At 38.5% G+C, this 21,837-nt stretch overlaps 3 protein-coding genes across 9 annotated transcripts in view; 2 read left to right on the top strand and 1 right to left on the bottom strand.

The window, feature by feature from the left end:
• The window catches only part of LOC106951123 (cell division control protein 42 homolog), a 9,936-nt gene extending 8,206 nt beyond the window's left edge, over nucleotides 1-1,730 (top strand). The window contains exons 5-6 of the mRNA XM_015038449.1: nucleotides 583-780; nucleotides 871-1,730. Coding sequence (XP_014893935.1) covers nucleotides 583-780; nucleotides 871-960 — 288 coding nt within the window. The 3' untranslated portion in view covers nucleotides 961-1,730. The remainder of the gene's footprint in view (nucleotides 1-582; nucleotides 781-870) is intronic.
• Nucleotides 1,731-3,699: 1,969 nt separating this feature from the next.
• wnt4b (wingless-type MMTV integration site family, member 4b) lies at nucleotides 3,700-10,909 on the bottom strand. 3 transcript variants are annotated; one of them, XM_015038447.1, is made up of 9 exons: nucleotides 10,677-10,909; nucleotides 9,090-9,346; nucleotides 8,661-8,814; nucleotides 8,510-8,594; nucleotides 8,270-8,401; nucleotides 6,704-6,846; nucleotides 6,478-6,618; nucleotides 5,608-5,770; nucleotides 3,700-4,532 (listed from the first exon to the last, which is right to left on the bottom strand). In XM_015038447.1, the coding sequence occupies exons 2-9, from the start codon at nucleotides 9,191-9,193 to the stop codon at nucleotides 4,363-4,365; spliced, it is 1,092 nt and encodes a 363-aa protein (XP_014893933.1). In that variant the 5' UTR covers nucleotides 9,194-9,346; nucleotides 10,677-10,909; the 3' UTR covers nucleotides 3,700-4,362. The 3 variants fall into 3 exon arrangements, with proteins under 3 accessions (XP_014893933.1, XP_014893931.1, XP_014893932.1); XM_015038445.1 differs by having other exon boundaries at nucleotides 8,270-8,594; XM_015038446.1 differs by lacking the exon at nucleotides 10,677-10,909 and having other exon boundaries at nucleotides 8,270-8,594; nucleotides 9,090-10,099.
• Nucleotides 10,910-18,147: 7,238 nt separating this feature from the next.
• chd4b (chromodomain helicase DNA binding protein 4b) overlaps nucleotides 18,148-21,837 on the top strand; it is a 34,083-nt gene continuing 30,393 nt past the window's right edge. For 3 of the 5 annotated variants that reach the window (XM_015038444.1, XM_015038442.1, XM_015038443.1), the window contains exons 1-4: nucleotides 18,150-18,416; nucleotides 18,684-18,938; nucleotides 19,422-19,546; nucleotides 21,495-21,740. In XM_015038444.1, coding sequence (XP_014893930.1) covers nucleotides 18,875-18,938; nucleotides 19,422-19,546; nucleotides 21,495-21,740 — 435 coding nt within the window. In that variant the 5' untranslated portion in view covers nucleotides 18,150-18,416; nucleotides 18,684-18,874. Of the gene's footprint in view, nucleotides 18,417-18,683; nucleotides 18,939-19,421; nucleotides 19,547-21,494; nucleotides 21,741-21,837 lie in introns of all 5 variants that reach the window. The other 2 variants (XR_001425754.1, XM_015038441.1) reach the window with 2 other exon arrangements.

The raw sequence follows: 21,837 nt of genomic DNA, 5'->3' as shown, positions 1-21,837 counted from the left end.
TATATATATATATATATATGTATATATACAGTACGCAATATTTAGGTTTTAGTTTAAAAATTGGGAATCATTACAATAATTGGATAATTATTGTTTTTTATTCTCCAAATGAAATCAGGATTGTTGGCATTTTCTGACCGTTTGTGATTTTATCTGCCACCGTTTAAGTAATAATAGAAGTATTAATAAATTATAATAATAGTAAGAGGAGTAATATTAGAAAAAATAGAGGTGGGCGATATGGACTTAGAATTTTATTATTTTATTATAGTGAAAAGTTACTACTTTTTTGTTAACTGGCTGTGAATTTATGTCATAGCACCACAAACAGAAATACTGCTCCTGAAAAGCATTTCCATTTAAAATGTTCTTCTTCAGGATGCAAGTTACTTAAAAAATGTGTGATTTATATCACTAATCTGCACACAGCAGCAGCATTTAATTAAATTTAATGGTATTTATTGATGCTTTTATCTCGATAAATCAAAATTTTTCACGACGATTGGTAAACGATACGATAAATGCTGATTGTTCATAGAAAAAAAAAATCTATTTTCATTGTTTGTATCTTTCTCGTCCCAGTGGGTTCCGGAGATTTCTCACCACTGTCCAAGCACACCTTTCCTGTTAGTGGGAACGCAAGTGGACCTGCGGGAAGACAGCAACACCGTGGAGAAGCTGGCCAAAAACAAGCAGCGCCCCCTGTTCCCTGAGAGCGGGGAGAAGCTGGCTCGGGAGCTCAAAGCTGTCAAATACGTGGAGTGCTCTGCGCTCACGCAGGTATGGAGCTAATTCACCACCACGTGGTTGGTCTGGTATATAACCAGTCAGCTTCACTTTGCTCTCTGCTTTCTTCTTCCTGTGAACCAGCGAGGGCTGAAGAACGTGTTTGATGAGGCCATCCTGGCAGCACTGGAACCTCCTGAGATCAAAACGAAGAGGAAATGTGTTCTCCTATAAAGAAACGCAGACGAGACGAAACCGCAGGGAAAATTCAGCCGAAACATCCATTTGGTAGGAAGGAGATACGGACACACAAGAGGGGAGGGAAGAACTGTGCCATAGAGATTTTATTTTATTTTTCTTTTGAACACGAGCTCAATGATTGTACCTTCTGAAATTGGAGAATATTGCCTCCAACATGCGATATTTGTCCTTTACTGAAAGCTTTTAGAAACTACTGTATTCTCCTTCAGGTGTCCCCTCCCTTTTCCCTTACTGCTTACTGTAACGGTTCTATGCTGCATTTTATGTGTTAAAGGAGATATTCCTTTATAAAGTTCCTCAATGTGCTTTACTGAAGCAACATGGTAAGACGTTTAAAGAGGCACTGAAATGTTAAGTGGTACTTTTTATTTTATTTTTTTCTGCCCTTATTGAATTAGCTAATGAAAAGCCAAAGGATTTAACGTCAATCCAAACAAATCTGTCATGTTTACCTCCCTCAAAGCTAAGTGAATTCCTGTTTTTGTTTTTTTGTTTTTTTAATATATGCGAGTTCTGGGAAATCTTCATAGTCTTTTTTGATTTTAACTTGAATTTATTTTGTCCAGATGATTTTTAAAATTTGCTAGATGACCAACAATGATTTGATTGATTTTTGAAAATATTAAGATGTAATATTTTTGATAAAAGTCAACCTTGATATAAGGTGATAAATCTTTTTAGAAATGTTCAGGGTTTAAGAAATCAGAGGATATTTTTAATAAAATCCTTTTTTTTATCAAAAGTGAAAAGGACTTCTGTCTTGTGTGTTAAATTAATTGTGAGTACAGAGCACTTTTAAATGAACATTTTCAGATTTTGTCACATCACAGCTTCAAACCTACATGCATTTTATTGAAATTTTAAGGAGTAGATGAAAATAATAGAGCATTATTGTGAAGGGAAAGGATTTTTAAAATCCAGACATTTTAAAAAATAATTAGAAATATGTGACGATTGTTTCCACCCTCATATTAGTCAACATTTCCAAAGAATCATTTTGTTGGAATCACAGCCACAGGTCTTTTGGTGTTTTTCTTCTGACATATTTTTGCTTTTCTGCCTCAAGCTCAGCCTGTTTCCATGGATATCACAGAAACAGACTTTAACTAGGCCACTCTAACACATAATTATGCTCTTTTTCATAAAATGTTTTGAGTCATTTCCCTAAAATATTTTGAAATCCTTTCAGCATTGGCCTGTATTTACTGCCATCTTCTTTGTTCCAAAAAAAACCCCCAACATCCACACAGGATGATGCTGCCACCACCATGTGTCACCATGGGGATGGTGCATTTGAGGGAGCATGTGATGTTTACTTCCCGTTTCCTTTGATTTTTGAGTGTATAAATAGACTCCATTAATGTGAAAGTTACTTTGTAGAACATCATCAAGGTAAAAATACATTCTTTAAAAACAACCTTTCCCTTTGAATGCACTTTTAGTAAACATGACAGGTCAGCATTAATTAGATCTGCTCCTCAGTTGTAATGCAGAACTGTAGTTTTTGGTAGAAGCAGATTAAATGGCAGTGGCAGCGCTGTTGCACTTCAAGATCCAACATGTGGTCCAATAAAAATCCAAAACCAGCCGCAGAGATTTAAAATTAAACCCATAAAGAGAGTTTTACAAATCTGAGCAAAATCACTGCTAACCACTCTGAGACCCAACCCTAGGTTGCAGACTTTAATCTCAGTTGGCAGAGGGATTTTTGACAAGGAAATGATCAAATTTAGCTGAGTTTATGTGTTGATTTTTATTTTATTTTTTTTTACTTTGCTCGAAAACAGTTGTGGTTCTCGCTTTTAAGCCGGGAACTGATCGGGGCAGAAGCACATTCAGTACTGCTCCGTTTTGCAACCATGGGAAAAAACTGAAACAGTAACTCGAACAGGTTTGTGTTTCAGGTAAACTACTGTATTTTTGTTAGATGTCTTGGACAAACCTGGTGTGCTGGAGCGTACAGAAATGTTTAACATGCAACATTACAGACACTGAGGTAAGCAGAAGCTATTTCTGCTGCTGGAAAATTAACTGAAGGAAACACTCTGATACACAGTTGTGTTCAAAATAATATAACTGTGCGGGAAAAGAGTCAAATAAGCTCGGAATGCTTTTACAAGCGTTTATTCCTGTCAATGCAAATGCATCGGCAACGTGGCCCATTCTATTCAGAACGACAACAAATGGATCAAATTTGTCCTCCGTCTATACAGAAAGTGATAGAAAGAGAATGAGGAAGTTCAATAAAAGAGCAGTGTTTGCATCTTCTCATTTACTGTGTAAACCTAGAAATACTTAGACTGAGCTTTGCTGTTAGTTATTGAAATAATACTTAAGTTATAAAAGCCAGGTTTTGTTTTTATAAATCTGTGTTGTGTGGATTCTACCAACTTTCATCAAACTTTTCCACGTATTCCAGGATACTTGGACTTCATACATCAGGTTCTCTTTGTATTTTGGTGTGGAAATGCAATATTTTTCCAGTTTTCCATTGTACTGTACAGAGGTCACACCGCCACTCTTTAAAGCTGCAGTTTGAAATATTCTCTCATGTATTTGTTGACATTATCACTATGGTGTAACAGTTCAATATAAAACAGATAATCTGTGAAAAAATAATTAACCTCTCTGCCTTCCCCAGTGCTCACCAGTAACAACCAATCAGAACCAGGAGGCGGGTCTTAGCGCTGTCAATTAACCTCATCAATATGAAAATGTATTATTTATTAGTTTTCCATTGTTGAATCAACTTTCTATTCACACCATTTTGTTCTTCTGACTGCATTTCACTCAGATTTGACAGGAAAGCTCCATGACCATGTTTTATTTTGAACAGGTCAATTTTAATTAATTACACAGAAACAGTAAACGACATGTCTCGACTGTGGGCTCTGTTCGGTTTTTGTTACTGTACTACATCAGCTACTACATATAAATATAATTTTGACCAAAACCGTTGTTTGATCCAGTTAGTGATCTTAGACTGCATTACTTTGAACACAACTGTAAAAAATAAATAAACCAGGAACAAAGAAGGAAACATAAATACAGAACACGTTCAAAGACCTGCTAGTGTAAGACATAATGTATAAGCATGAAAAACACTCCTGCAATGTTTCTGTTAGTTTTAGTTAATTTCAGCTTTAAAAGCTTTGTCAGGTGAAGGTTTAGGTTGCTGTTGTGAATCTGCCCTCCTTTGCAGTTTTGCAATGCTGTTCCACAAAACTCTCATAGTTACAGATTTGTTTGCTGCAGCTTTCAAATTAGAAGTGCCAGAAAGTTCATATAATTATCTGACGTATTTACTCTGCGGCACCTCTCTGCTGGATTATTTGGGTCTTTAATTGACTTCAGTCTGCTTTTGTTTGAGCCGTTTCAAACTCTGCAGGTGTGAATGGTGACTGTATTCTTGCACTGCTGGCAGCGGACTGAGCAGCACCAGGAAAACTTGCAGGAGCAGCGCTGCACCACCTCGGCCCGGCCCGCTCTGTAGCCGGGCCCGCAGCACACCAGCTCACAGCCGTCTGGAGCCAGCCGGGACGTTCCTGAGGAGGATTTAAAAATAGCGGCCATGTTGGTTTTTAGTGGCAGTGGACAATAAATGAATAGCAAGATACAGTTGTTTACATTCACTATATGGATTTTTTTCACTGACATGAAATCTACACAAACTTTTCCTGTTTTATGTCAACTGGGATTACATTTTTTTTATATTTGCTAAGTGCCAGAATAATGAGAGAATTTTTTAAGGTGATACTCATTGCTTTCTTCGGTGGCTCAGTTACACCAGTTCTGTCGAGATGTATGGACCAAAATTCCTGCCAACTGTCGTGAAAAGCTTGTGAGAGGATATCCAAGACGTTTGACCCAAATCATAGAGTTTAAGGGAAATCAGTGGTACCAAATACTTATAAAGTGTACTTCAATTTTTGACTTTGAAGAAAGTAATAAAAATTGCCTTTAAGCATTCTCTTTCTTATTATTGAAAATAGAAAAAGAATTGGTAATCCTAACTGACCTAAAACAGGAAAAGTTTATTCTGATATTACATCAGGCACTGTGAAAAAAATACATTTAGTGTATGAAAACTTATGGCTTCAACTGTATATCGAGATGACGTGATCAATATCAATTGATAATACGTCTGATTGAATCTTCAATATTCAATATATAGAACATTCCCTGAACTCCGATTCAGAACCGCACAGCATTCTGGGAGATGTAGGCAGAGGAAAGGGTTTGTCAGCAAGCTAAGAAAGGTTGTTGGCATCAACTAACTCATTCTTTGGTTACCTAGCAACAATTTGTTGAGTAACTTGTGGTTACCAAGCAACAACCTGTTAAGTAACTCCAGCAGTTTAAGTTTTCGCCACTGTGCCTCATGACTGCTTAAAAGTAAAAAAACAACGAGATGGAATGAAAACTGGATAAAACAGGAAAGGAATAGTTTGGCGACATTTCAGATATTTAAAACAAAAAAACTCATCAATAATAATTATCAATATTGACCAATATGAGATGTTAAAACTGTGACATGCTTTCAGCCATATCATCCAGCTTTAGAGTGCAATGCCACAAACTGAAGCTTCACAACTTGGATAATTTGTTTCTTGGATTTACCGTTGCATCTTCTTCCAGCAGTCCCTGGGATGCCGTTATCTGGGTCAAGGTGGCAGAAGTCTGGGGAAGGTGCCACATACACGAGGTCTCTGGCAGCAGGGGGTTTGACGTAGGGGTCACGAGGGAGCAAAGCTGGCCTGGACCCAATACGAGTCAATCGGACCTAGAAGAGGGAGGGTTTATTATTATTTTTTACATTTTTATTTACTTTCAAATAAATAAATATATGTCCACACACATCGTTGTCTTGCAGTGTTAGAGCAAAAGTACAACAACACTCATTATTTCTTTCCAAATACATAGTTCAAATGTGACGTCAGCGTTCCTGGAGCTTTGTAGCTGACGACCATCTTGGTAGGTATCTGTAACTAACTGTCATGACAGTTGCTATGACAACGATAAACAAGCCACATTCTCTGTCTCATGTGGGTCGATCCCAACAGCAGTAACTTTGTTTATGTGTCTCTCTTTTGGACACTGGTCAAAAGTATCAATATGTTTTCTTTTTTTGGTCTAGAAGCCACGGTTCGTCTTTGCGTTGTGCTTGCCTACCAAGATGGCGGTTCAGTGGCACAGATCACTGTTTGGTTGAATTCACCTTTCAGCTTAGACATCAGGATGACTAAAATATAATACTGCTTCTGGCGGTTCTCAGATTTTAACAATAAAAGAACAGTAACAGTGGGACAGGTTGTAAATTTCTTCACTCTAAGATCCTTTTACCTTACACCTCTGCCGTGTTAGACTCTCTCCTCAGCCTCTCAAGCAAATATTTAGTCAATATTTAAACTAAATCAGATCTTAATGCTGAAACATAAGCTTTTTGTGTATCGAGCTACAAAAACATGAGCAGAAATCATGTTCTGATACCTCAGTGGCTCCATCAAAGCGTTCCTTGAGTACAACTCCAACACGTCTGAATGGGGGCATGACTTTCCAGCAGGTTTTTAGTTCACAGGAGCCAGAGACACCATGACATTTACACTCTACCTGCATGTTGTGCAGGATGGCCTGTGGATCAGGGTATGTAAAGTCTTACTTGGTGCACCATTAACTACCAAAATGGGGAGTTAAAACGGACTTCAACACTGCAAACCTTTCGACCGGCCTCGTTGTTGTGTAGGTTCATGAGTGGGCGTCCCGCTGACAGCCCCTTGGCCCGCTCAGGTTCATCCACAAAGGTTTGAGAAAACGCCACCCCATAGGACAGGTTGTCACTGCACCCTGACCATTGGAAGCCTGTGGGAAGACAAAACCGTGGACAAGTCTCTCCAGCGACGTTTTGAGTTATTTACGTACAGATTCTTAAAGTGTGGATTCTACGCTTTCCAGTGATGTCAAACATATGAAAATGAACAAATAAATGAATGAGATATGGAAATATGATTGTTGGTACTTGGAAAGTAGGATTTCTGAGAAAACGGCACTAAAAGTTTATTCCCAAATCTGCTGAACAACATAGAGGTGTCCTCTCCCTCAACTCCCCCTCTCAGCTCCTTCAGACTAGCCAGCAGCAATTAGCAAACACCTGGTAGAACTGTGCATCTGCTCAGCTCATTATACCAGCTGCTTCCCAATGAAACGCTGGCGAAAATGTTGTTAAAGGGTTAATAGAGGAGATCCGCTGTGATGACTTCCTGAAGGCGGCGTTTCACTCAGGTTTTTTTTAAAGGGACAAAGACGCAATTTCAAAGCATTAAATTATAAAGTAACATTTCTTTTAGTCATGTTTGATAGTTAAATAAATTGCATTTTTTTTGACAACTGAATGTATCGTAGTTACTTAATTATGCTTAAAGTGGCACATAATAAAACACATAATATCAACCCTTTAAGACTGATTTGATAAAACAAGAGTAAAATATTTACTGTTGATTGATTGATCTAATCATTTGAATCAGGTGTTCTGGAAGAGAGATAAATCTAACATATGTAGGAGACCAGAATTGAGAAACACTGACTTATGTTCAGAGTTGGACCTGAAAATTGTACTCAAGTAAGAGTAACTGATCAAATTATCAATCAGTCAATATTTAAAAATTACATAATCAGACAGACCAAAAATATTAATTTAAGTTAACATTTTGGCATTTTAAGGACCAAAATTACAATAATTCATGCAAGTAACAAAAAATAAGATCAGTTTCTTTTACTAATAAACTTTTGAAACTTTAACAAAAACTGCAGTGTGTGTCTCTATCTGGTGAATTTTTATTCAAAACATGTTTGTTCTTCTGCCAGTGGATAGAGAATCCACAAATTTATTGCTCATGGTTATTTATTATTGTTGTATGATTATTCTTATTACTTTATTTATTTATTTTAATTTTCATTGTGTACTATGCTGGGACAAACAAACATTTCCCCCCCTTAGGTGATCAATATTATCTTAAATATTACTTAAGTAAAGTGTAACAATACTTCAAAATAAAATTACTCAAGAAAAAATAAAAAGTACAGTGTGGCAAAAATACCTTAAAAAAAGTTACTCAAGTAAATGTAACTCCATTCAGCAGAGTTACTACCCAACTCTGCTGAATGGACGGTAGATGATGAGGAACCAAACTGTTAAAATTAAATAAATCAAACCAGCAGCTCCTCTGCCGTTTGATGCTCTGTGTGACTCACAGTGGAGATATTTCCCAACAGAAATCAAGCTCACCTTCAGGGCTGACGCCTCTGACCTTCCTGTCGCAGCCACACCTCTCCAGCTCGCCACGGGTGCAGGCTCGGGTCACGGCCACCGCCACTGCTGCTGAAGACAGAGCGTGCACAAAGGCCGCCTCACGAGTGCCTGGCACCACAACAGCAACACAAAAGAAGAAGAAAGGGAAACAGGGATCGCATGTTTTAAAACTCAGTGAACGCCTGCTCCTCCGTGTCATCTCAGCGAGGGACGCACCTTGATTCATGACTCTTCCGAACACGTTGATCCCACGTGGCGTGGTGGAGCAGTTCCAGCGGCGATTCCTGAACTGATGCTGACACTGACACAAAGCGACAGGGTGAATTTCTCACAAGACGCCTGACATCTCTAATCTCTGCTGTAATACCTCTTCTATGACCATTTCTGCTGCTTTGCGTACGGACTCCATGACCTCCCCTCTCGCCCTGCACACCCCCACCTGCCCCGGGGTCAGCCCCCTCAGCCGGGCGCATGGAGCGGCACCAGACACGGCTCTGGAGCGAGGCAGCCTCGCCAGGGAGCTGCAACACAAAGGCGGTGAATGTGGCTGCGATTCCCCACAGGTGTGAGTTGCAGACAGGGAAGATGGAGGGGGTTAAACTAAAAAAAGGAGAGGCAGAGTGGACAGAGATGACGGCAGAGAGAGAGAAAAGAGAAAAGGTCACCAACTGAGAGAGACAAAGAAAGAGAGGGGAGCTCCTGAAAGAGATTTAGAGACATGTCACCGTCTTTTAAAAGTTATAGCATGACAAACAAACTCTTTCTTTCTGTCCCTCCCAGTTCACGCTACACTTACAGCCAGTTGGTTGCCATGGTGGTGTGGGTGGTGCATAGCAGCAGCAGCAGCAGCAGCAGGAGGAGGAGTGGTGCCGAGAGATTGACAGGTGAGACAGTTGGCATCAGACTGTCTGTCCGTCTGTCCGTCTCCGTGCTTCAGGCTGGGTCGTTGGACTGAAGGCTGTCCGGCTCCACCGTGGAAGTGCTCTGTCCTGTCTGTGTGGCAGTGAGGGGTTTATGGTTCTGATCCCGAGTCAGGGGACGAGCCCTGCATGTCTGCTCAGAAACAAGATAAATTAGTGTCTTTTCTATCATAAAAGGTGATCAAACTACAGGATGTTGTGATTAGTATTTATTTATTGTTATATGTAATTTTTCTTGTTAGTGAATAGCAAACGCTGTATGCTGGTGCTCATTACTATCAGATTGTAGTTTAATTTGCGTATAAAAACAATAAAAACAAAAACAGCTGTGCAGGACAAGATCCTAAAGTCTAATAAGACAATTTTCTCTGACATTTTTTAATTCATAACAGCAAGAATATAAAAAGTTTCACAACATTTGAAATGTATATTGTTTTAAAAGTGTTTTTAAAATTAGATTTCACTAGTGGATTGAAAATCTGGTGGTAGGTTTGCTCAAACTGAGGGTCATCTTTATTTAAGTGCACTTTGCTTAATTTATGCTCTGCATATAATCGAAGCCACTGTGTTATGTGGAATAAGTGTGTAAATCAGAATAATGTGTAAAAAAAATTATGAAAAACTATTGGCAAACCTGTAGCTAAGTGAACATACTTACACCTAAAAAGAGATGTACAATAAAAAAATCATGTTAAGTATTGTGAAGATCTTGTATTTTGTATAGAGAGGAGCAGATAAAGATAAATAACAATCCACTAGAGTCAGATACGCTTTTATTTTGGTTATTCTCAGCTGTAACGAATATCTGATTATTTCTTTTGGTTGTATAAATTCACATCTGTTGTAGATTAATCTCATCACTTTTCAAACTATACTGTGGCTGGAAAACAAGGTGGACATTTGTCGTTAGGCTTTCAAGATGAAAGTTTGTGATTGCAAACTGTTTATTTTATTGTTTAAAAGAATTTGTGGCGAACACCGGATGAAAACTAAATAGAAAACCTGAATCACTTTTTATTTTTGTACAAAATAGTAAAAAAAAATAATTCATGAAGCATTTGAATTACATTGAAACTGGCCAATATTTTCTGTGAAAAGTGTTAAAAATAAAATACAATTACATTAAATTTTACTCACTGAAAACTTTATTTCAATGGGAACTTTCTTTGAAATAGTGAAACATAATATAAGTGTGTGACCAGAACTAAACCAAAAACTAAAATCTTGTCAGACTTTGTAAACTCAAACTAGACTAAAACTAAAATTAGAGATTGATAAATTGTGACTGAAAATGAATTCAGTTTTAGTCAAAAGGTTATAAATAAAAATAAATTTGCTAAATTTGTGCTTCCAAACTAACTTTGTGTTTTAGAAATTATCATAATCTGACCCTGCAATCCAATTCTGCACATTTTATATATGTGTGTGTGTGTTTTTTAAAGTCAGCAAACAAAAATACTTACAGGGTTGTTCCAGAAACTGCAAACTCATCTTTAGAAAAATCAAAATATGTCCACATGTCACAGTTGAAATTTAAAGTTAGAAAAATTCACCTGAAATAAGGAGAAAAAATGTAATCCACAAGGTTTTGATGAATAACTGCAGGGGGTTTTTTTTCATTCAAAAGAAGACTTTAAACAAAAAAAGTGTCATTTTTCATTGTTTTGTCTGTGTTGTCCCATGAAAACATGCTGAGTTGAGACAGCTGTGATGTGTGAGAGCAAAGCAGATGGGAGTGATTGGTTTTAAAGGAGGAAGACAGTACGGGTGGAGACGGAGGGCTGGCGTCATCCAGGGTGTGGAGTGATGCAGACAGGAGGAGGAGGAGGAAATGTTTGAAAAACGTGATAATTGTGAGTATTAAAGCTGTAAAATATTCTACTTGCATGTAGAATATGTTAGTAGACCTGAAATCTGGGCCTAAATCTAAGGCAGATCAACAAAATCCCACTAAAGTACGACTACATGTGGATTTCTGTGCATGCGGAGTTTCTTTCAGCATCCTTTCATGTTTGTCTGACCACAGAAACACTCAACTATAACTGAGCTGTCTGATTTTTATTCCGTTTCCCTCCAAACTCCTCTGATCAGAAAATACAACGCAGCATTTTGCATTTTCATACAGTACATGTTTGCATGTGAGAAAGTGTCTTACCTAATGTTTAATTTTCCCAAACTTTGTCGCTCATTTTACGAGTTTCCCCCTCCTCTTCCTCCGTGTTCCCCACATCTGCCCCCTGGTTCTCCTTCTCTCCCACTCCCTATATTGTCTTAGAAGAAGGGGTGACATTTAGACAAGGGGAGGAAAACACACTGCCGACAAATATTGGAACTGAGGCAAATAAATCACAAGGTAGTAGGGAGTGAGGGCATAAGGAGAGCGCAGATAGTCGCACCAGCAGAAGAGAAGAGTTTGTCACAAATCTGAAAATAAAACATCTTGGTGGAATCAAATATTCTGTCTTAAACAATGCATTAGTAACTTCTTTTTTTATTGTTTACAAATATTTGAGCTTCAGCAGTCGGTGTAGCTGCACTTCCTTAAAATTTATGCAGTAGTTTCCCCTCCGTCTGTCTCGGCCTGTTTGCTCAGACTGGGATGTTCATAAATAAGGAGGTAATAAAACAGACACTTCTGATGACAGAATAATTCTCACAGGATATTGTTGATATTGCTGGGATTCAAAGGTGTTATCTGTGCTCCTGTTTGAAAAAAATACCCAGATTTATCACACATTTTATGACAATATAAAGCCTCTTACGACCTTCACTTAATTACAGTTTTAATTGGTTATGTTCTGTTTATTTCTCTGTAGTTGTTTTGGTAGCATAGCTACAGCGTGAACTAACAGATTTTGTCTGGTTTTGAGTAAACATGAGTAAATACAAAATGTAATTTCTAAATTATTATTTAATTTATTTTCCAAACTAAACTGGCTCTAAAAAAAAGGTGATCAAATCATGAATTAGCTGTGCATAAGCCTTTTGAAACAATTACAAAAATCGATACAGTTTGATAAAAACTTTTCCCTCGTAGTCAGCACAGATCTTTAAATTTACCTTTTGGCAGCTGGAACTTTGTCAATGGTTGTAATGTGTTTGCATTTGTTATAGAATATTTTACTTATAATTAACTTTTCAGATGAAATTCACAACAGCTAAACTTGGTGATTCAGACATCATTTTTTTGTGTGTGTTTTGCTGCTGGAAAACTCAAAACGTCACCGCAGACTTTCTGCTGACAGATCCGTCTGCACACTTTCTCATTCCCCCAAATTTCTCTGCTCACTCTCCCCTGTCTTTATCTGCTGAGACGGGTGTCTTCTTGCCTCCTTCTCTCGGTCCTCCTCATGTCGTATTCCTCCTTTGTGTCCCCCGTCTCTCCAAGTGACGTCCTCTGTTGTCTCCCACAGCAACACCATGGTGATGAGCTTGGCCACCGTCACGTCCAGCGCCTCTGTTATGCTCGTCCCTTCACCCCCTCTCGTAAATAACTTGCCCTCTTTTTTTTTTTTTTTTATCTTTATCGTTACCCCATTTTGTAGACGTTTTATCATGCTGACATGGTCTGGTGGTGATTGACTGTAGCCAAGAGACGCTTGTTAAAGCTTCAGTCGTGACATGTACATGGAGATGACTTGCATTTCCTCCTATTAAAGAGAGAAGCAGTGGACTTTGAGAGTGTCTGCTGGATAGATGGGGCACATCTAAACTGATCTTCCTCCATGCTCTCATGGTTGCACGGAGGGGATGATTGACCTCATTCAGGATGGCTGCCTCAGGGTGCCTCTGGACTTCACGGGCATGTTCCCCCTCCAAACGTGACCTCTCACCTTTAGCTCCTGCATTACTGGAGGCCCACCTGCCTCAGCAGTTTGAGTGCAGATGCAGAAATCATCTGAGGCGTGCACATGATCGCTGTGCATGAGCACGCTTGCATTGCTCAGGCATCCCTGCCAACAAAAGGCTGAATGCACTGCTGTGTGTATGTGTGTGTGTGTGTGTGTGTGTGCATTAATATTATGGGATGGCGGGCGGTGGTGTTGTCAGGCAGGGAAGTGGGGGTGGCAGAGAGGGAGGGGAATGGATGACCCATGAATGTTATGGAAATATGGTGGTGTTGAGAGGGGAGGGGGCCCGGCTGCGGCCTGCACACACGGGATAGAGGGAGCAGATAGCGGGATGAGGTGTTAGTGACGGTATCGCACGTGAGCCCTGTGCACGCGCACACATGCCTGTCTAAGGGGCATTCAAGCAACAGTAACAGACAATAGCCAGGCATAAGGCTTTGTTGCTATGCGATCTGCATGCACCGTACCACAGGGAATACTAGTGGCCATTGGAGTGAGGAGAAAGGCCTTTGGTTTTTTTTGGCTCAGATCTTCATTTTTACGAAGAGTATGCCACGTTATTTACTGTGAATGGGGAATAAAAGGAGCTTGTATTTACATTGTTAAAGGGAATTTTATCTGCTGGTGTCTGTGAGTGTATATGTGACCTTTAGAGGGAGAAGTCATGACTTCAAAAAGTGTGGGATGCAGAGTCATTTATCGATTACACATCTAGCGTATCAAGAGGGGAATATGAGTGAAGCTGGATTACTCCTACTAAAAATAACATCAGAAGCTCTGACAGATAGTAGACAGCATACCAAATTAAAGTGCAGTGTACAATTACAAAGTGATCTTATCTAAAACTGAAATACAGCAGTATCAATTGTGAAATAAAAATCTGATTTAATTTACAACAGGGATTATTAAAACATCAAATATTTGTTATAATTGCTATAACAAATATTAAATATTCACTGGTATTTTCGCCTTTTCTGTTGGTGAGCTGTAAGTCTTTGAGGTTGGAAAACCTCCTCGCCATCACCCTAATCTTTAGGGACTTTCGCCGTGCAGCTCAAAAATATTACTTCCAGTCAGAATAAACATATTGGTAAAAATATTACTTTAAACCTAATTCTCAACAGATATTTGCAGCTGTTACAGATAGATGGACTGATTTGTAGCAGAAAAAACTCCATGTAATATATATTTGTTTTCTTGCAGACTTTTACTGATTCAGTGTTTCCAGATTGATGCCTTATGTCACTTTGTGTTATTACAGGCAAAGCCCTTATAATTATAGTTTCTAATAAAACAAGCAGCACGGAAATGTGAACCTCAGTGAGGGATGTAATAACGAGATTAAGGAAGATCTGAAATACATCCTCAAAAGGCAAACACTGTCTTTATTCAACATAAATATATAACAATGGCTTTGCTGTATGTTCGCCACAAGTGAGCTGCATAAAATCAAGTGTATATAATTTAAAAAGAGATATTTAAAATGATCTGTGCACATCTAAAATTCACGTTCAGTAATACTAGCAAACACGTTCAACTTATATCTGTTTCATATTTGCATTAAAAGTTCATGTTTTTCTCAATAAATTATGACGTCTTTGGACACTTAATTAATTGAAGTAACTCAATTTGATTTGAGAATTGCTTACAGAGTGATATATTTTAAACCCAGAAATTATTTTTCTCTGAAAATTAGAAAGTTACATGAGACAATAAACAAAATGCTGTGCTAGGTCCATGCGATGGCTTACACTGTCCTGGGTAAAATGTCGACTTTACAGTCTTAGATAAAAACAGGTGGTCAATGAGTGCTGCACTGAAGCATATCACTGGAAAGTTGTGTGGAGGGAAGAAATTCTGTCACCTTCATGACACACCAATGCACTAAAAGAAGGCTAACTCAACTACTGAGTAGATACATTGTTTAATAATATATATTTTAGTAGACATGTAAAGTTTAAATTTTCCGTTAAAATTTTAAGGTTTTCTTAAACTTATGTCAATTAACAAAAACAAATGTCTGAAAATATATATTCCACCTTTTATAATGAATATAAACTATGTGAGTTGTATTTTTTTGAATGAATAAGTACATTTTTTGACAATTATTTTACAAACCGAGGTGCACCTGCAGATGTAAGAGGATTTTGTGACTGCTGAAGGTCACCTGGGGTCATACAGTCTCACTTGACAAATTACTTAATTTTACACTTATTCAGGAAAACTATCAGAAAGTCAGCAATTTAAATAATTTAAAGTTGATTTCATAATTTCTACTGATTGTGTGTTAATTTTGCTAACATTTGCTGCACACTCCAAGTGGTTGCATATTGACCAGTAAATATCCTGAAAAATAGTGTAATTAAATTAACTGTTATTATATTTTACCTTCATATAATCATTGCTTGAATGTAACTCAAGAAGTTTAATACTCTAAAAAACTGTGCTTGAATTCAACATGCACAAAGCACATAACTGTTTAAGCCGAGTTTAATACAGTTAACTTTGACCTTTACATGGAAAAGCAGCAATAAATCTCTAAACCTACAGTCTGTATCGTTTATAAAGAATTTCTTTTTTCTCATTTGTTGAAACTGTCACCATGTTGTGACAGTTTTTGAGACAATAATCTGTGAAAAGATTGATCTCCTCCGCCTCCTTCCTGAGCTGCTATTGCTGTCTGAAGAAATGCTCCGCTCCCATCCAAATATCAACCAATCAGAGCCAGGAGGCTGGACTTAGTGCTGTCAATCAACTTCGTGTACTCTCGCTAAAGCGTGTTAATGTTGGAGAAACAACTTCCCATTACTGGAAAACAGTTTATGCTAACTAGCCTTAGCTTTCACAACATGCTATGCTAGCTGCAGCGTAGCAGAGAGCAAAGGGTCAGGGGGAGCAACACAAGAGATTGTGATTGACAGCGCTAAGACCCGCCTCTTGGCTCTGATTGGTTGTTTCTATTTAGCACTGGGAGAAGGCAGAGGAGCTTGACTTTTTCACAGATTATTTGTCTCATACCATCCATACTGTCACAACTTTTAACAAATATGTAATAAAATATTTATAAAAGTGACGTACTGCAACTTTAAGTACATGTAAACAATTCCGATTCACTCTTTTTAATGGTCAAACAATTACTATTTATCTCAAAATCTGTGAAAGAGGTAGAGATTAATTCTTATTCCTCATTATCTGTGGATGAAGATGTCTGAAGTGTCTTTATGTTTATAAAATTCAATTTGTTTTCCAGTTACGATATGGTTACCATTAGGAAGCTTAATTTTTAAGAATTAATGATAAAAGTAAGTCAGCTATTTTAAGGTGATAAAAATCATTTTATCTTTAAAATTGTTACTGAAATTGTGGAGCTGCATAGGCTGAGTGGGAATCTTCAACATTGTGAATGTTGTTATAAATCTCTTAAAGTGGCAGGCACATAGTGCCATTTCATAGCATAATCAATTGCTATAAAATAATAATTTTATAGCAAAAATGGCAATTTTATAACTTCAGTTAACACAGCTGTGTTAACTTCAGTAACATTGTAATTGACATTGTAATTTAGCTTCCTGAAATTGGGCCTCTGTCTCTTTAAAAATTCCTGCCGTTAGGAAGTTATCACATCTCTCCTCTATTTATCCTCTAATAATATTTTTTTTTTTTACCACAGTTTCACTGAGAAGTAGCTCAGTGCCGAAGCTCACTGAGGCGTTTGCTAATTGCTGCTGCTAGTCTGAAGGAGCAGAGTGAGGGAGTAACATGAAAGCTTCCAAAAAGCAGCTCCAAGGAGGAGCTGTGGTTTGGGGGTGGAGCTAGATCCACCCAGGTGTTTTGAACAGCTAAATGGTTGCCATGGAGATGAAACAGCTTTCTCAAAAAATGGATGAAGGAATAAAAGCAACACTTCAGAAATAGCACTATAACATCATGTAAAGCTAAAAAAAAAGTTGATTTTACATGATACTGGTCCTTTAAATTTATGGATTGTGACTATGTTTCTTGAGATAACAGATGTGGGACAGATGTGTTGGAGAAGCAAGGCGGCCTCAGGCCCAAACAGGGTCACTAACATCATTTTCATAGAAGCTAAACTATACCAGAATTATGAAATCCAGATGTGCTCCTGCTTTGTTCTCCTGTCGACTTGTTGCACATTAAAGTTTGTTTTACTTTCTAACAATAAACACTGCCAACATAAATCACTGTTCAGTAGCACTGCTGGTTTACTTTTTATGAAACCAGCAGCCAAAACTCACATAGAATCATAATATGAATAGTTTCTGGCACCAGATGAATGTGTGACAAGATGGTGGATAAATCTTTACAGATAAACAGTTTAAACAGCTTTCCTTGCATGCTGTCTGATTTGAGCGCAGCTTAAATTGTTTACTACTTTTTCTCACTGAAACTGCACGTTGTGGTTTCTTTTAATGAAGTGGTTTATGGAACTGCTTCCGACCAGCAGCAGCAGCAGCAGCAGCAGCTCTGCTGGTTGTGTTGGTGCAGTTGCGCACCTGTTGGCGTGGGACCGTTTTGATTTTCCTGATGGAGAATCAGAGGTAATATTTGAGAGAGAAGGCCTCGGGTAAACACTGAACCTCTGCAGGGTGTTTGACCCACACACTGCCGGCATGCCGTCCACCTGCGTGAGCACCACTAACAACAAAATCCATCACTTTATTCTCTTATTTTTATTTATTTATTGCATAGTTTTAACACCAGCTGGACGCCCGGTGAGTATTATGGTCTGTCACTAGAGGACCTGATCTCCTCCAAGGACCATCTGTGTTTTTTTTTTTTTTTTTTTTTACCTTCTTCTCTTTTTAGGTGTTGTATATTATTATGGGATGTATGCTGCCACTGCTGGAGTATTATGGTCTGTCCATTGGAGCAAGGGAGGGGGGGTGTCACTATGACAACGGGGTTGCTAAGGGGGCTGGGACTTCCAGTGGAAAGGGGAAGAAGTGTGCATGTGCATAGTGCATGCATGTGCGCGTGCATGTTGGAGGGGGTGGGGGCAGCCGGAGTATTATGGTCTGTCCGTTGCGAGGTAACTATGCAGAGTCCTGCGTGCGTGTGGGAGGGAGAGGGGGGATTATTATGGGATGTCTGCCCCCTTTGTGTGTTTGTGAGGATGTTAGCTAAGCGCTGCCTGTAAGGTAAGGGGGAAACAAGAAGTGGGGGACGGAGCCGCGTGTTTGGGGTCATTACGAAAAGAAACAGAAATATCACTCGGGGATTTAATGGGTGAGCACCGTAGGACAACATCTAGAGCTGAAGCAGTGTGATTGGTTTTTATTTGTCGCTCCGAAAGAGGGAGCACACCTCGAACCGGACAACACGCACACTACAGTAAGTTTCCAATATGTGAAGGCAGGAATTTTTAAAGCTTAAACTTTTCTCTGATGCACCTTTCTCATAAGAGGCTGTGTATTTATTGTTTTATTTTTTAATAACATGGATAAATGTCACCTGTAAGTTGATCCACTCCTTTGTTGGGATCTACCTGCATAATAACTTGTTTGTTTTGACAGGTGGACAATTTAATAGTGTGTGTTTACAATTCCAACTGGGCAGGCTTCGAGCCAATCATATGTATCATTATTTGTTTTTTTCCAGCACCAAGCGCCCAACCACCACTCCTCACTCCCCCCTACTCATACGCTACCCTCCCTTCCTGGACACCCCCGGTCCATTCTCCACCAGTCCCACGTCATTTTCCCTCCTCCCTCGCCGACCGAGGAGCGAGGTTTTACGGGGGATTAATTCGCCCTGCAAAGAAATAAATTTAAACCTTTCGTAGGGGGAAAATGTCGTGTAGCGAAGATGAGAGGGACGACTTTGGAGCGCCAGAGGAGCATTCAGTTCTTCACGGTAAGCTCGGCGTTTGCCCCCCTTTCTCTCTCTCCCTCCTTTCCCCGAAGAAAGGTCCATCTCTGTGTAACTTGAGCTTCTCCGCGATGCTAGCTGAAGCTAGCCGGGAGTATTCGGCTAGGCTCGGCTCGGGTCACTCGCCATGACAGATTAGTTAGCTAACTTGAGAAGCAAGTGTTCACACTTTTCGTTATTTATTTATTTAATATTTTTTAAAAGAAACATCGCTAATGTGTTAATAAGAGTGTGGCCTGTTAAAGTTTTATTTTATTTTATTTTTAGCGTTAGGAAATCGGGTAAGTTTAAACCTGTGCTGTTGTGGCATTCACGGACGCATTCGTGTGTGCGCGCGTGCACAGCCGTTTGCCCAGTCGTGCCAGATGGAGCAGCGCGCGCGTTCGTTCGTGGTCTTCTCTCCCTCCGGCCTGCAGTCGTGTTTTCTCTCCTGAAACTAATAATAATGCGAGCATGTCTCCTTTGCAGATGAAGAAGAGCCGGAGGATGTTGTCTCCGACCTGGACGAGGTACCCAAGTCGAAGAAGAAGAAGAAAGCCAAGAAGAGCAGCAGAGAGAGCCGGAGCAGCAAGAGGCAAAGACCCATCCGGGAGGTGAGCTCGCTGCTTCTGTCAAAGTTTGCATGCTGGATATTTAAATTGATGTATTTATTTGTGAGGGAGCTTAGAAAAACTTTTTTTTTAAATTCCTTGATTTTGCAGCAGGTTCCTTGAGGGTTTCAATCCAGCAAGGAAACAGGCAGTTTGTGTCTTGGAAAAAGTCAATGCAAATGCAAATAACTTTCCCCATTAAAAATTAGGGAAATTAATTCCACCCACAGCTGTGCTAAAATATGATCCACACTCAGTTGGAGTAATTTTAAACATTATGGAGTCACAAATTACATAATAATACTGATGTTTTTCCCCCAATTATTGTAAAAAAATATTTTCAGCTATTCTAAATATTTATTTGACTTGCACCTATTCCTGGTTTTCATTGTTATATAAGAAATATAAAATATAGGTACAAATAAGATATAAGGTTTTCCCTTTAAAGTTGCAGTATGCAACTTTTAAAAAGAATGTTTTTTTACATATTTGTTAAAACTGTCACTGTGTCGTGACAGCATAGTTTGAGACAGATAAACATCAATCTCCTCCAGCTCTTCCCATCTGAAGAAATGCACCCACCAAAAACAACCAATCAGAGCCAGGAGGCAGGTCTTAGCGCTGTCAATCAGTGCTGCTAAATGCACTAATGAGAAGAAAAAATATTTTTTATGAAAGTTGCATACCGCATCTTTAACATATAAATTATATTTAGAAATTGCCAGCTCTAGCATAGGAAGAATAAAAATAAAACCCTTATTGTTCATATTTCTGCAAATTAAAAATGTAAAAACCTCAAATATGATTACATTAAATTGAATTTTCACCAATAATATAGACAGAAGCTTTTAAATTACTTGCATCTATTAACTGTTTGTATTATTTAGGAATTGGCCATGAGAAGCTCACGCTGAGCTTCAGCCTCTCATGCATTGATCAATTTTCCATCTGTGGCTTGTAAAGAAACTTACAGATCATCCAAACCTTGCTGACGTTGATGTAATAAGTTTAAAAACTTTTTAAACTCAGTTTTTTAAGGGTATCAATCTTAGTGACCAAATTCAGTACTCTTGGGTAGAGTAGTTGTGAACATTGTGATGGTGAAAATGAAAGTGCTTCAATGAAAGGAAAATATGAGTTAATCATAATTTAAATTATCATTACAATATTAAGCAATAATATCTCAATGTTATTTCCTAAAATAGCTCTTACTGGCACCCATTATGGCACTAGAAAAAATACTTTCTGTAATTTCTCATTTTAATTTGAATAATAATTGAACTTTTGTGCACGATGCGACAAGATTCCAGAATAAGGGATTTTTTTTTGTCTTGAATATGTAGCGTTTTTTTTTATGTGCAAACATCTTCAAATTGTAAAAACAAAGAATGAACAATATATTTGTGCAATGCATTGAACAGTAAGCGTTAAAGTAAATCATATAAACAGAAGCTTGGGTTTATGCTGAATATGAAATAGGTTTACTATTTGAGTCTCAAGTGACCTGGTTATATTTACTGTACAGTATTATGAAATATTTGATAAATGGAACTATGAAAACATTTCAGATCCTTCACAACAAAAGTGGTTGTTTTGTCAAACCAGCAGTTAAAAATCATAACTTTTAGTTTGCAATATTACAACTAGGAAAACACCAGAATCTTTCATTAGTAAACTTACCTTTATGTTAATGTATTCTTGTAAATGCTTAAAACATTACAAAAGACACATTTTTGTACCTATAAAATTTGTGATGCATTAAAATAACTTAATTTAAAGAATGGGAAGAGTCATACTTTGTGTTTCATGCATAACAGAGCAGAATCCATCAAATTTTCACTAATGAGCCTAAAGGAGTATCATAACCTCTGCAAGCGACAAATGGAAAAAATAAAACCTGGTAAGGAGTCGTGCCCTCTTGTAATTAGTAAAGTGGGTCTGTATTTTGTAGGAACTGCCGGTCAGCTCCCCAGAGCACCTGATGGGAATGGAGGCGGCAGAGAGGGATGCAGATGAAGGAGGTATGCGGTCAGAGAGTGAAGGGAGTGATTATGCCCCTGGGAGAAAAAAGAAGAAACGCTCAAGCTCTGCAAAAGACAAGAAGAAAGGAGGTGGGGCCGGAGAGAAAGGAGGCTCTAAGAGCAAACGCAAAGATCCGGAACCAGAAGACGATGATGACGACGACGATGACTGCCAGGTAAAGTTTTATTGTTTACTCCCTGCGGAAGGAGCAAATGCAGCTCCTGGAGGAATGAAGTTCCTCTGACTGGCCTTGTTTTCCAACTTCTCTGCTC

This window comes from Poecilia latipinna, unplaced genomic scaffold (assembly GCF_001443285.1).
Source record: "Poecilia latipinna isolate Pla-1442-1.1 unplaced genomic scaffold, P_latipinna-1.0 Scaffold442, whole genome shotgun sequence".
In the NCBI taxonomy this organism is placed as follows: Eukaryota; Metazoa; Chordata; class Actinopteri; order Cyprinodontiformes; family Poeciliidae; genus Poecilia; species Poecilia latipinna.
Note: the sequence above shows the minus strand (reverse complement) of the source record. Positions and strands in the feature narration are given on the sequence as shown.